The 15,395-nt window shown below is 39.8% G+C and overlaps 1 protein-coding gene across 6 annotated transcripts in view; it reads left to right on the top strand.

The window, feature by feature from the left end:
- GUCY1A2 (guanylate cyclase 1 soluble subunit alpha 2) overlaps positions 1-15,395 on the top strand; it is a 178,000-nt gene that overhangs the window by 23,422 nt on the left and 139,183 nt on the right. For all 6 annotated transcript variants that reach the window (XM_064170894.1, XM_064170904.1, XM_064170912.1 and 3 more), the window contains exon 4: positions 14,613-15,331. In XM_064170894.1, coding sequence (XP_064026964.1) covers positions 14,613-15,331 — 719 coding nt within the window. The remainder of the gene's footprint in view (positions 1-14,612; positions 15,332-15,395) is intronic.

The following is a 15,395-nucleotide window of genomic DNA, read 5'->3' as shown; positions in this document are numbered from 1 at the left end:
CTGAGGCAGGAGACAAGAATAGATCTGACTGTGGTGGAGGCTAGACAAACCGTTGAACCAAATCTGGTTCTCAGTTTATTTATATGAGCGGTAACAGGGACTTGTCATCTAGGGCTGGAAGAAAGTGTTTTCTAAAAGATGCTTCCTGCTCTCTTACCTTAGATAATTCCAACACTATTTGCTTCTCCCGACCCTCTAACTGCCTCTAAAATAGTCATTTGGCATTCCTTGTTCATCAGAAGACTGCAAATGCTGACATCATTAGTAAGCTCGGAAGATTGTGAGCAGATGCTTCACACTGTGGCCCTTGTGCTCATATTACTCACAGGAAAGTGCCAGCTGCAAGCTGTATATTCACTTTGATGCATGGGATTTATCACGTATGAATACAGAAATTTTCCTCCTGTTGTGACAGGAGGAATTGTGACACCATCAGGAAGGACCTGATTCTTGTTGTCTCCTTGCTGAGTCTCTCCTGAAACAAATCTAGATATCAATAGAACAAATCCTGCTTTAATCCACTGTAACTAAGGGAGCCATGTCCATCGTTTTCACATGCTGTAAACTATGCCTGATACCAGATCAATGGCACAGCTTTCCTTTATGCTGACAGCTTTTATGAAGCTGAAATACTTGATTTAATTTTATAGCCTTTCTAAAATAGCCCAGACAGTTTTATGGTGGACACTACTTTCTTTAATTTGTGCATGTACATTTGTACAATGCCATTTTTTATATAGAATCATGAAATCGTTGAGGTTGGGAAGATCAGGTTCAACCTTTAACCTAGCACTGCAAAGTCCACCACTAAACCGTGTTCCTGAGTGCCACATCTGCATATCTTTTAAGTATCACCAAGGATGGTGACTCAACAACTTTGTTGGCAGCCTGTTCCAGTGCTTGACAAGCCTTTCAGTGAAGAAATTTTCTGACTTAAACTTTACATGATGCAACTTGAGGCCATTTCTTCCTGTCCTATCAGTTGTCACTAGGGAGAAGGGACCAACATGCACCTCACTATACCCTCCTTTCAGGTAGCTGTAGAGAGCAAGAAGCTCTTGCCTCAGCTTCTTTTTCTCCAGACTAAACACCCCCTAATCCCTCATCCACTCCTTGTAAGACTTGTCCTCCAGATGCTTCACTAGCTTTGCTGCACTTCTTTGGGCACCTCTAACACATTCTTATTGTGAGGGCCCAAAACTGAACACAGTATTCAAGGTCTGGCCTCACCAGTGCCAAGTAGATGATGACCACTTTGTTAATCCTATCATCCAAAGGAAAAACAGGAAATAATGTATTGGAAGTTGGGGAAAAGAGAAGAGAAATCCTGTCTTCTAAGGGGAGCTTTTACAAAGTTCCAGTTGGAAGTAAAGTATTTCAGAATAGCACTTACTCTCTATCTTTTTGACACAGATTATGCTTTTAGCTGGCTAGATAAGCTGTGTTGAGTGCAAACTGGTGGTATTAGGTCAAATTTATTTTAGAAATAATGATAAGAAAAAGATTCCTGTGGCATAGAGTATGTTATGTGGATGACTACCACATTTCTTTATTAGGCAGCCGTAAGTTCATACTGAGGTATGTTAGAAAGATTGTATCTGAAGAGATTTCTAATTTGGCTTTGGGCAAGTCTGTATTCTTTTTGTACCTCAATTTCCCATCTGTATAATGGAGATAACAGGGTTGTTCTTTTAATCCTTTAAACCACATGTCAGTGCTATTCAGATTTTAACCTTCTCAAAGCAAAGACCTTTTCATACCATTCATACATTCAGCATTTTAGCAATGACAACCACATCTTATTTGGGACTGTTTTTGTCCCCATAATTTAAAATAATTTGATTGTAAGCAAGATTAGAGTGTGCATTCTGGCTTAATTGTAGCTAGTCACAATAAAGCAGAAGACTCGCAGGCAGTTGCAAATTACATTTGTCAACAAGCAAATAAGAATGGAAACTACTTCTGTTAGGCTGTAATTCCTACTCTAAGGAATTTATTCTGGGACATAAAGCCTTCATGACCTGCCTTTCTTTTGGGTAGATATTCCAAGTAGTTCTGTGCTACTGAACTTTGTGCAGCAGAGAAATGGACAGTTTTTGTTTTCAACCCCACTGTGTTGTCTTGGTTCTGGTTTAAATTTCCCAGAGACTCAAATATAGTTAATAGACCAAATAACAATTTATAGGATGCCTTTCCCTCTTCCCCCCTCCTTTTTTTTTTTTTTTTCTCAAAGAAAAAGGACTTAGACTGAGTGGCTGGAAAGCAGACAGGAGGAAAGGGACCTGGGGGTACTGGTAGATAGTAGTCTGAAGATGAGGCAGCAGTGTGCCCAGGTGGCCAAGAGAGCCAATGGCATCCTGGCCTGCATCAGGAAGAGTGTGGCCAGTAGGACAAGGGAGGTTCTTCTTGCCCTGTACTCTGCACTGGTCAGGCCACACCTTGAGTACTGTGTCCAGTTCTGGGCCCCTCAATTAAGAGAGATATTGAGGTGCTGGAATGTGTCCAGAGAAGGGCGACAAAGCTGGTGAAAGGCCTTGAACACAAACCCTATGAGGAGAGGCTGAGGGAGCTGGGGGTTGTTTAGCCTAGAGAAGAGGAGGAGGCTCAGGGGGGACCTCATTTCTGTCTACAGCTACCTGAAGGGACATTGTAGCCAGGTGGGGGTTGGTCTCTTCTCCCAGGCAACCAGCAATAGAACAAGGGGACACAGTCTCAAGTTGTGCCAGTGGAAGTATAAGCTGGATGTTAGGAGGAAGTTGTTGACAGAGAGAGATTGGCATTGGAATGGGCTGCCCAGGGAGGTGGTGGAGTTGCCATCCCTGGAGGTGTTCAAGAAAAGCCTGGATGAGGCACTTAGTGCCGTGGTCTGGTTGACTGGCTAGGGCTGGGTGCTAGGCTGGACTGGATGATCTTAGAGGTCTCTTCCAACCTGGTTGATTCTATGATTCTAAGAGAAGGTAAAGGATACCCAAATAAAGTCTCACTTTGATTTAGAAGTTAAAAGAGAAAACTTTATCAATAAATAAGAGGTGTTTGAGGTAGAGAAGTTACAAAAAGGTATAGGGAAGGGAAAACAAAATATATATTGAATGGCAATGATTTTGTCCACCTCGTGGATTGTGGCCACGTGGTAAAACAAAGAGTAGCAGGAAGAGGATGGTGATGCTGGGAAGCAGGGAGGCAGGACAAGAGCAAGAGAAACAGATTCTTTCATAGGAGTCTAGACAGGAAGTGGGAGTGGGCTAACCACCACACCAGGAGAAAGGGTCAGACCCACCCTCAGGGAGGGGTCAGGAGGACCTGGGGTCAGGGTCAAGACCACTCCCCCAGGAGGGTTAACCCTTTACATGTGTACTTATATCACATGATGTTTCTCAGATCCTAGATGCACAAACTGGATAAAAATTGCACATTTTTAAATACTGCACACAGTTAACATCATCTTTGTGGCCATGAGCTATTTTTCACTCATATTTCAATCCTCCACAAAAAATAAAAAGACCATCAGAGTTTCATTAAGGGACTTACCTGTATTCCTTTAAATGACCCCAGTATTTCCTTTGAAACCTCTTTGTGTCTTGATGAGGAAGTCTGTAATTTGTTATAACTTTGCTATTAAAAAAAAAGGGTAACTTAAATTCATAAACACATTAAAAATCCATTGTGCAAAACTGGACAAGTGGAAGTAGAGGTTCATGCCCAGTCTTTACTGAGATGGAAGAAACCTTGTCTTTGAAAGCCTGTTGGTGTGTTAGTCTATGACATCTAAACTGTGTGCACTGCAGCACTGTGCTGTCTATGCTGCATAAATAACCCTTGCACCACCTTAGGTACACAGCCTGAAATTACAAACGCAGTTGTGTCTGGTGATTGTTTCAACAAGGAGGCCTGAGCAAATAATTGTACCTGTGTGATGGTTTGGGTGTTCCCTGCCCCCCCACACTTTAGAAATACCCAGACTAGTCTCAGCTGGCTCTGGGAATAGAAATGAAGCTATTTATTTACAGCTAGCACAATATATAAGCAGATATTTACAGTATATACAGTTATAGACAGAAATATACAAGGTAAAAGTAATACAGAAACACAACTCCCCTCCCAGAAACCTGAGTCCCCAGGAGGGGCTCTCAACCACCCCTTCACCTTCCCCCTACCTCTCTCAACCTTACCCCAGTCCTAAAGAAGAATAGAGGTTCAGCCAAGAGGTTAAGAAACAAAGGTTAGTCCAAATGGAAGATGAGGTTAGGGAGTAAGATGTTGCTCAGCCAGCAGCTCAAGGCAGAGTGAGTCAAAAATGGTGAGAGTGTTACCTAATGTTTCCGTTTCTTCTTCAGCAAGACTCTGAGGGGAGTAGACATCACCACTGTTTTCCTTTCACAGCCTATGATCTAGTTCTTCTCACCAAAACATTCTACTCTGCTTCAAACCAGCACAACCTGTCTGACTTTCCATTTCTTGAGATAGAAGAATTTAAAATTTTTGATTCAGTAAATTAATGAATACAAGAGAATTGTTTTTCGTCTCTTATAAATATTCTCCTAAAGTCTTACTACAGTAATTGCACAGCATAAGTCAGTGGCTGCTAAATCAGCTCTGTATGTAGACTCAAGTGTATTGAGAGAATTTTTTTCTGTTAGATTTTCTTAATGTTAACTAATAATTATACTCATCCTCTTGATTTTGCTTCTGAGAGTGGCATGAGGACTTTCTTTCTCTGTCATTTCTACGTATCTTTCTGGATGTCTTCTATTTGGAGTATGATAGGAAACAGTGGCAAGGATTCCCAGATTCCCTGGTGATAAGTTACGTGGAATCCCAGCACAGAGCCCTGTCCTGTCAGGGAGATAAAACATCTTTCTGGATTCAGCCTCCCCAAGACACTGGGGAGGAGAAGGAATCCATTATTGCTTTGGGGGTTTAGAGAGCTTTTGCTCTGGGTGATGTTTGCTTGTCACCACTGAAGAAGATATGTACTGCAGGCTGCTTTATATAGAGCAAATTTCTTTGTGCCTAAAAGTAATCTTGCAGGGCTGTTCCTTCATTTAATGCAGGGGACACAATTCTCTAGAAGTAATTTTTTCTCTGTGTGTTTGTCCAAGCTGAAGACCTGCATTTCCTTTCTGAAATTAAGAAAATATAATCTCTTACCCATATTCTGTATTTAGAATCATAGAATCAGCCAGGGTTGGAAGGGACCACAAGGATCATCTAGTTCCTACACCCCTGCCATGGGCAGGGACACTCTACCCTTGATCAGGCTGGCCAGAGCCCCATCCAGCCTGGCCTTAAACACCTCCAGGGATGGGACCTCAACCACCTCCCTGGGCAACCCATTCCAGGCTCTCACCACTCTCATGCTGAACAACTTCCTCCTCACGTCCAGCCTGAATCTCCATCTTTGCTCCATTCCTCCTAGTCCTGTCACTCCCTGATATACTGAGAAGTCCCTCCCCAGCTTTTTTGTAGGCCCTTCTCAGATACTGAAAGGTCACAATAAAGTCACCTGGGAGCTTCCTCTTCTCCAGAGTGAACAGCTCCAACTCCTTCAGTCTGTCCTCATAGGAGAGGTGCTCCAGCCCTCTGGTCATCCCAGTGACCCTTCTCTGGACACACTCCAGCACATCCACATCCTTTATCCTTTAAAAAAAGAGTAAATTTAGGATCTTTCTTCAAACTATTAAATAACACCAGCACATCACTGCTAAGAAAGGCTATGTTTGAAGAGACAGGAAACAAGTTGAAAAGGAGGTTCAGGGACAGCTTACTGTGAGATTAGACCAGATGATGTAACTGGAAAAGATGGACAGTGGTTTAGCATAGACTGCTCAGCAGGTGTCTGAGAACTGTAAATGCTTACATATCAAAGGTACATAAATTACTATCACTTAGCTTTGAACTAAGAACTGCACACAGCCATTAGGATGCAACTAATTTAGGATACACAATCTGATTTGTAATTAAATTTGTTGGTTTACAAATGGCATAAAAGGAAACATTAGATGGCTCAGAGGGCTGGTCACAGCTAATGGATTCTAATAATACTGTGAACTCTCTCCAAAGGGCCTAAGCTACACACACAAGACTCCTGTTACTTAGTAGATGTTGCATACAGCACACTGCCAATACGAAAGTAATCTAAGCAAACATCACATAATTAATGTGATTTCAAAACTGAGATGAATACATCTAAACTAGTAAAAGACAAATATTTGTACCAAATGGACTTTGATGTCCCACCCTTCTCAAGTTACAGCTATTGTTAGAAAGCAGATGAACTACTCTTACATCGTGAGTACAATTACACCTTGTGGAAGTCTGTTTCTAAAGTAGAAGATAGTCTGACTCAGTGTAGGTGTTTGCCATTATTTTAGGTGCTGTGCTGTATCTTGTGTGGCCTCTGTCAAAACATCAGGAATGTGTAGCTCTCCCTTAAGCTCCATATCCTTGTAGATGTAATTATCTTTTACTCCTGTGTAGATGTCTGCAATGCCTTGTAACGACTCAAGTAGTATTTGATTTCTATATTTAGTTATCTGAATTGAACCCTTTGTGAGGAATTAAGAAGGATGATTTTGCATTTCATGACACAACTTTTTAGATTTCATTACAAATTTATTCTTTCTGGCAAATGAAGTTGTTCTTCTGTGATGGTTTGAGTGTTCCCCAACCCCCCACACTTTAGAAATCACCCAGACCAGACTCAGCCAGCTCTGGAAATATAAATGAAGCTATTTATTTACAGCTAGCACAATATACAAGCAGATATTTACAGTAGATACAGTTATAGACAGAAATACACAAGATAAAAGGTAATACAGAAACACAACTCCCCTCCCAGAAACCTGAGTCCCCAGGAGGGGCTCTCAACCACCCCTTCACCTTCCCCCTGCCCCTCTCAACCTTACCCCAGTCCCAAGGAAGAATGGAGGTTCAGCCAAGAAGTTAAGAAGCAAAGTGGGTTAGGCCAAATGGAAGGTGAGGTTAGGGAGTAAGATGTTGCTCAGCCAGCAGCCCAAGCGAGAGAGAAAAATGGTGAGAGTGTTATCTAGTGGTTTTTTTTCTTCTTCCCAAACTCCTCAGCGAGGCTTCTGAGGGGAGTAGACATCACCACTGTTTTCCTTTCACAGCCTATGATCTAGTTCTTCTTACCAAAACATTCTACCCTGCTTCAAACTAGCACATCATCTTATGCCAATTCTAAGACATATATTCTTGTTTTAAATGCAAAAGTAAATGAAAACACTCTGTTTTTATTACTGTTTGATCTCTAGAGTTAACATGAAACAAACTGGATCTGCCTTATTCTCAGGAATCACTTACTTAGAGACTGCAGTTTTCATTTAACAAACTCTGTGCAAATCTAAGAAGTGAGTTTTCCAGGATATGATGTGGACATAAAATGATGGTAGTCTTGCTTTAGATAGCTTGGCTTTGCCTACAAAATCAGCTGCTACTGGAGGCACTATATGTGGAAAAAGAAAAAAAGAGCATTGCCTGTTCTTATCTCTTAGTTGAGCTCCCTATGTCAGTACTGAAGCAGTGTCTCTTATGTGTATGCTGAGCATAGGTGATCAGGTCCTCACCAAGAGGCAGTAATTACAATGCTATTTCTCAGCAACATTAGGCAGACAAGACCCTCACTTTAACAAGGAAAGAGAACACTTCATTAAAACCAGATGAAACAAATACTGTAGGTGAACAAGCATGAGGAATTATTTTAGACAGTATGTTTCATTTTTATCTTGTGACATTTTGGAAGCTGTGCAGGTCCTCTATGTCACTGTAAGAAAAGCACAGTGCAGATTTTACAGTTCTCTCAAAACCATACACAAATGCATGAAATGATGTTATTGTAATGATTTTAAAGACAAGACAAAAATACTATCTGAATTCCCAGGATGATATAAAATCACTATCATAAAGAAGTAAGATCAAAGCCCTTTATGCAGTAATTAGATTCTGGTATTAGATTCACTTGCAAGGCAAATGCTTTGTCTAGTGTTCCTTCAGCTTTGGTTTGTACACATAGAAACCTTTCTTCCTGAGAGAATGAATGTTGCTTTCTCACCATCTTAAATGATGCTTTGGAATTCTGAACTGCCACCTGGCTTTCGTTCCAAAAGGCTGTTTAAGGAAAAGATGTTATTCATGCCAAAAATCTGATAATCCAAAGCCATTTAAGAGATACTTTCTGTAATTGAAGGTGTCAAATTCTGCTTCTGTCCACAGTATGAGTTCTGGAATTGCATATTGAATTGTCTCATTCCTTCAATGTTTGACATTTATAGATTCTTAATGAGTATCCCAGAAAAAAAATAGAAAATGGTATTTTTCTATGCCAAGGGACTCACATGTTGGCTACTCTGCAACCATTGTCTCCATGATTTACTACAAGGAAGAACTCAATGACTTCTAACTGCTTCTGAATGCCCCACAAGTTAATGGATTACTTGGATGTTTTTATCACATAATTCATATTATATTTGTTTCTGAAGAGTCTATGAGTTGTGATTTTCTTTATGAGAACAGATTCCAATCTAAATTCTCACTTAGCAGTGTACAAAATACTTAGAAATACTGTATTAGTTCCTTGATGTTTTCTGGTGTTTGCATTTTACAGGAACTGCTGAGAAGCAGAGTAATAAAGATATTTTACTAGCATGTTATTGTAGGACAAAGTCATCTATTTCTGCTCAAGTTCAGTGAAATACTTAATTTGTACTTTGAGGCTGTGCTTAAAGACTTTGGTAATTTTGGATCTGGATCACAAGTGTAGATTCCCTTCTCTAAATAACTTTGATCAAAGACACATTTTCAAAGGACAATAACAGACCTTACATGGTACTTTTGTCATGGATCCTAAAAAAACTCTGCAATGATGACCCATGGCAATGTTGTTGTTTTTTTTTTTTTTATTGTTGTTTGCCTCAGTTTCTTTCCACAATGTGCATATTTGATTTCTCTCCAGTATGTGCTAGAATAAAACTGGCATTGTTACAAGAAAAAAAAAACAAACCAAAAAGAAACTATTAATGAAAGCAACATTTGATGTCGAGACTTGTGGTTTCCTTTCTCAGAGAAGCAGACTGAGTGGTAGGAGCATAGCAGATCAAGATCACTTTCCAAAGGGAGAGCAAATTGAGACTGATGAATTTCAAGAATTCCATTCAGTATTAGTAAAAGGTTGGTAAATAGCAGAAGCTCAAAATAACAAATTACTTCACTTGGGCAACAGCAGAGAGCATTGGGATAATTTTTAATGAAGTCTTTGGCAAAATGAAAACTTTTTCCTACTTACCAACTGCAAGCTAATGACCATTAGGAAGCTCTGTGTTTGTTGGGGTCACACATGAGGCAATATGAGAGTGCAGTGGCCTCTGCATTTATAACTGCTGAGCAGATACACAGATCTCAGATTCTACATTTTTTCATTCTGAATGAAGCTTTGGATTAGAGGTTGATTATGAAAAAATGGCATTTCCATTCTTTCACTAGGGATTTTGATGAACAGTTCAGTCTCATATTCAGTGCCATCTCCAATCTGAATTATTCCACTGCGAAATAAAAATGAAACCAAATTAAGATGTAGAGAAAGAAGTCAATGTGAGACAAGTTTGAAAAGATGAGACTGTTTATGCAGGTGTGTAGCCTGAAGATTATAAAGAAGAATATTTTAAAGATTTTATTTGTTTTCTCAAACTAAAAGAAAAAAGCAAAGGATATGCTGAATACATTGGAATTGGAAATTGAACTGGATGTAATTTTAGAAGCTGATATTTAGCCTGTAGAATTCTTCAAATGTAGTATGTTTTTTTATAACACACAGGTTTTTCTCTATGTACCAAAATTATCTCCTGGTTTGGTACTTCCATTGATTTCAGTGAATAAATCAAATGCTTATTGTAGCATTTAAGAAGGAGCTTCCTCAAAACCATGTCTTTGTAATGATTTTCCATCATATTTTACAGTCTTTCTCTAGAATCTGATACCAAACACTCCTGAGATGATTTCAGAGCAGCAGAATAGCAGTGTGATGCAGTCTGACTTATCCTTTCACTGTGATGATGATGGTTTCTATTGTCTCTAGAAAGCTAACCAAATACATGTGTAGAGAAGGGGGTAGGGAGAAACTCCACAGAAGATATTCAAAAGATAGGGATCATTTATGTGGCTGTAAATTAAAAGCTTATATGATGAAATATGTATTGAATCCATTTATCATTTGTTTCAGTAGGAAAAGCAAGAATAAATCAATGACAATATACAGGCACATCACTGAAGCTTTGTAGAAATACAGCAAAAAAAAAGTTTGCATATGTTTGTATAATAGAAATTAATGTTTTTTAGATTTAAAACCCATCATACTTCAAGCAATAATTGGCCTCTAATTGGTGAGGCTTAGGAAGAAACTTTCCTGGTAGGTATGTTATAGTTGTTTGTTGTAAGAAATGGTTCGACTTAGTTTAATTTTCTCAGTGTCTCACTGTATCTATTATTAGAGAGAGTAAATTACCAGCAAAGACAGACCAGCAATTTGATCAAGCTGGCCATACCCATTTTTGTCTCCTGAGTGAATCTAATTTTCTACTGGTACTGTGTGTAACTCAATTCAAAGAGAAAATATTTTTTTTTTTAGTAGGTGCACGTCCTTGAGCCTGGTCATTGGCCTGGATTTCATAGCATAATTCATGTTACTTGGAGTCAGTAAATTGTATGCAATTGTATGCCCTATCTCCAGAGCACATGATGAGACCAGGCTAAGACAATAGGCAAAACCTTAGGCTGATCAGCAACATATTACATCCTTAGATACATATGGCTTATATATGCAGAGATAAAGTACATGAGCGGTCAGTTCTCCATACCCTATCAGTGGTGCCAGGGCAACTGACCTTTACTGTCATTTTATTATACACTTTGGTGGCTTTGCACCACACAGCAAATTTGAAATACACCTCCCCACAAGGAGTAAATAACCATGCTTACTCGGAACTTGGAAGTTCAATAAAATTACTATTTACAAAAGTAGGCCAAACATAAAAAGGTAGTAAACATATACAACTTAGGGGTGACCTCATTGCTGTCTACAACTATCTGAAGGGAGGATGTAACCAGGTGGGGGTTGGCCTCTTCTCCCAGGCAACCACCAATAGAACAAGGGGACACAGTCTCAAGTTGTGCCGGGGGACGTATAAACTGGATGTTAGGAGGAAGTTCTTCCCAGAGAGAGTGATTTGCCATTGGAATGGGCTGCCCAGGGAGGTGGTGGAGGCACCGTCCCTGGAGGTGTTCAAGAAAAGCCTGGATGAGGCACTTAGTGCCATGGTCTAGTTGATTGGATAGGGCTGGGTGATGGATTGGACTGGATGATCTTGAAGGTCTCTTCCAACCTGCTTGATTCTGTGATTCTATGTTTTTATATATAGGTGGTGGATTGAGAAATTATCCCCAAATAAAATTTAACAGACCACCTCAGATGGCTTGAAAGTAAGATAAAGCTGTATTTTGCAGCAAGCTGAATTTACAAGTGTATATACACAATGCATTTGCATGTGTTTACAATTACATACAGTTATTTACAATTCCAAAATCATACAGGAATCCAGTGCTCCCCAACCTGGACAAAGAAAGCCCAGAAGGGGCCAACACTACCTTCCTCTCTCCCCTCAGATAGAAAACCAGCAAGGCTCACATATTAGTACTTGGTGCAGAGGAGTCAGAAAGGCAATGGAACAGTGACAGAGCCAGTGCCCAAGAGCTAAGAGAGCAAAATTGTTTATACATTGCCATTTTATCCCTCTTAGCAAACCAATTCATGATAGCAACTGTATTTTCCTTTTACAACCAATGCCCTGCTCATTCACTCTATATTCAAGAGAACATCCAAAAAGTTCCTCTCTTTTATTTATAATTTGGAACCAAAATAGAGCACTAGCTCTTAAACTGCTACAATACACAGTTCAACAACTAGACAGTAGGCCAGCTACCCCCTGGACACACTCTTCTGGGCATCTCATCTTGAAGGCTACCTTGCCTCACCTCCCCACTGCAATAACCCAAACAATGGTTGGTGTGAGAGGAATAAAGGTGGAGTAAAGAAGGAAAACAGGAAAGTGAGAAGAGAGAAGAACATGCTGTGACTCCAGATTGTACAGACATTTTACAGACCAATGGAATGGGATAAAGATATCTCTTACGTTTCTGTTCAGCCCCTTGGAGGCTGCCTCCCCCCTTGAATTCTCTGGAAAACTTCTATTTACAATTAAGACATTAGTCTTAAAACTGTAACAGCTTCAGAGACAGCTCACCTATGCTAGCATTTTGGGCAGCTTTGTGGGATGTTACATCATTCTGTAACAGCGTTTGGTCCTTTGTATGAGTAGCCCAGAGGTTTCGGATAGTGTCCTGTTCTTGCACTTTCAGGGTATCTGCAGTCTTACAGCTTTGAGTGCCCCTGCTTAGACTGTGCACTTCAACACAATTCTTATAAGGCTACTCACAGTTCACTCTGCAGAACAATGAGATTGAAAAGTATTCATTCGTGTTTGTGTATACCTATGAATGTGGTCATTTCTTAGCCTCTTGCTATTAATGTCCACTTATGACAATGTTGCTGGTATGGGTGAGGATTTAATTATTTTGGGGTTAGTGGACAATATTGTAATACTGTGTTATGCAGACATAGTAGTAATGAGTCAGGAGTTGGCACACTGGCCTCTGAGTCAGGATAGTAGGGGGCATTGTGTACCAGAGGTACTTTCTTTTGGCTTAACTGTGGATCTGGCCATCTGTGGTCATAAAAGATCCTGGGAATATTTTTATAATAACCCATTTTAGTGACCACATTTGATTATGAGTAATGGCATTTGAATGAACTTTCCCAAATTACTACTATTACTTCTTTTATAAAATATGCTTTGTAATATTGTCCTGTTTATATATGTATTTTTTTTCTGCATTTTTCATCTGCTATTAATCATAATGAGGGCTCAAATTATCATTGCAGATAGTTTGTAAAGCTGTGGAATGCTTACGTCTCTTGTGATGGTTATAACTGTGCCTGTGTGCGTAGGCAGTTCAGATGCTGTCTTGAGAAGATCAAAGGTGATTGTCTGAAAACAGCAGATCCAAGACTTCTTCTGGCCATTATTATGCCTCTTGGGTGTAAAAGTCACCAATCACACTGTTCTTCTAAATTTAGAAGCCTATTAGCCATCTAAACAAACAATGAGAAGTTCATTGATCCACTGGGATCTTACCAGTGTTGTAAAGCATGTTGCCTACATAGTAAAATGAAAGACTGCTGTGCCCTTCAGAAATAAACAACTGCCCTTTATTATTCCTGCTAGAATTCAAGATAAATTTTCAGATGTTTGATTAGTCAACTGAAATGTGATTTGATTTCCTCTCAGTACACTGAAGGAGCTATGTTGTTAATTCCTGTATTAACTTAATTTGAAAACCTGCTGGATGTTTGTAATTCACCTACAGCTGGTTCGTATTCCTTTTTCTTCCGTTATGGCTTGGAACAATACAAACAATATCCAATTAATTTTGTAGCTCTGTTATGTGTTAGAGGGATTAGATACAGATGGAAATTAACAGACCACGTCTTCACTAAAATAAGACAGAGGAAGATGTTTAATAACCATCTCATAATGACTTTTTTTCTAGGTTATCCCTAAACTGGTAAATAACAAACTGGAGTAGGCTTTGATAAATATTTGTATCCAGGGGCTTCCATCACTGACATTTTTTCATCCCTTCAGTGATACCAACTTTACCACCCCTGTAAATCAAAACCTTTTGCATTTCTGTGATGGAGACGTGAAGTGATGTTGTGAGAAACTGCAGAGCTGTCCCATGTACTATCACTTTAGATTGCTCTAAAAGGCAGGGGATTTTTTAAAGATGGGTGAGTGTAGAAACCTAAAAAAAAAAAGGCTTTTCTCACTTTTGCAGACAGTAAAAATGAAGTAATAATTCCTCTGTATTTCCTGGCACTGCCCAATAGCTGTAATGAGAGAAGTACTTTGTCCAAACCCCCTCTCCCTGAAACCCACAACCCCTCTTGTCCAGCAGCTAATATGTCATCTGACTGCAGGGCTTTCCACAGCTTATTGAAAGCCAAAGGCCAGATTTGATTTCCAATAACTTATTCTTCAAGCTGGTAAAAACTGGATCCCCTTAAGAGGCAGTAAAGAAAGGAGCTATAAAAAGAGAAATCTTGTTTATGGTTAGGTCACCAATGGAGAGGGTGCACCCATGGCTGGGTGTATTCACACAGCTCACTGTATATGACATTCAGAACTTAGGGAAATTATGAAGCGTCCTGGCTTCCAGCGGGCGAAAGGGAACAGGCAACTGCAAATCACACAAGCAGCTGTCTGGAACAGTGAGCTGAAACCAGGGGGACATAAAATTACAGGCAAATATGGCTTCTAGGTTTATTCCTAACTACCAGAGAAAACAGAAGTCTTATGGGTAGGTATCTAGTGAAAAAAAAAATCCACTCTCGATGACTTGGAAAAATACCTGGCAAGTAAAGAACAAAGGGAAAATGTGACACAGTAGAAATACTATGTTGTTGATATCAGTATTTCCTCCTGTAGGTTTGAAGTTTGAGGAAATGCAAGAAAAGTTTGGGGAGGAATTCTTCAATATCTGCTTTGATGAGAATGAAAGAGTTCTTCGAGCTGTAGGTGGGACTCTTCAAGACTTCTTCAATGGCTTTGATGCTTTGCTGGAGCACATTAGAACTTCATTTGGAAGACAGGCCACTCTGGAATCCCCTTCTTTCCTATGCAAAGAACTCCCTGAAGGCAATCTCATGCTTCATTACTTTAACCCACATCAGATTGTGGGATTTGCAATGACAGGAATGATAAAGGAAGCAGCAAAGAAGATTTACCACTTGGAAGTGGAAGTAGAACAAGTCACTAATGATAAGTTATGTTCAGAGGGGATGAACCCAGGGAACTGCAGTTGTCTGACTTTCCTTATCAAACAGCATGAAAATGCAAATATCACAAAAGCACTTCCACCAGGAACTTCTCAGTCTCCATTAGACCTGAGGATTAGCATCAACACCTTCTGCAGAGCTTTCCCCTTTCACCTGATGTTTGATCCAAACATGCTAGTTCTCCAGCTTGGGGAAGGTCTTAGGAAGCAGCTCAGATGTGACACTCATAAAACTCTGAAATTCCAAGACTGCTTCGACATAGTTTCTCCTAAAATCAGTGCCACATTTGAACGAGTTCTCCTGAGGTTATCCACTCCCTTTGTCATTCGGACCAAACTTGAAGATTCTGACTCTGAAAATAAAGATAAGGTAAGAATGTTAATTTGGAAGGAGATGTGTGTATATGTGTGCTGTGGGAGAGGATTATTTATTC

The sequence above is a fragment of the Pogoniulus pusillus genome, chromosome 3 (genome assembly GCF_015220805.1).
Source record: "Pogoniulus pusillus isolate bPogPus1 chromosome 3, bPogPus1.pri, whole genome shotgun sequence".
Lineage (NCBI taxonomy): Eukaryota > Metazoa > Chordata > Aves > Piciformes > Lybiidae > Pogoniulus > Pogoniulus pusillus.
Note: the sequence above shows the minus strand (reverse complement) of the source record. Positions and strands in the feature narration are given on the sequence as shown.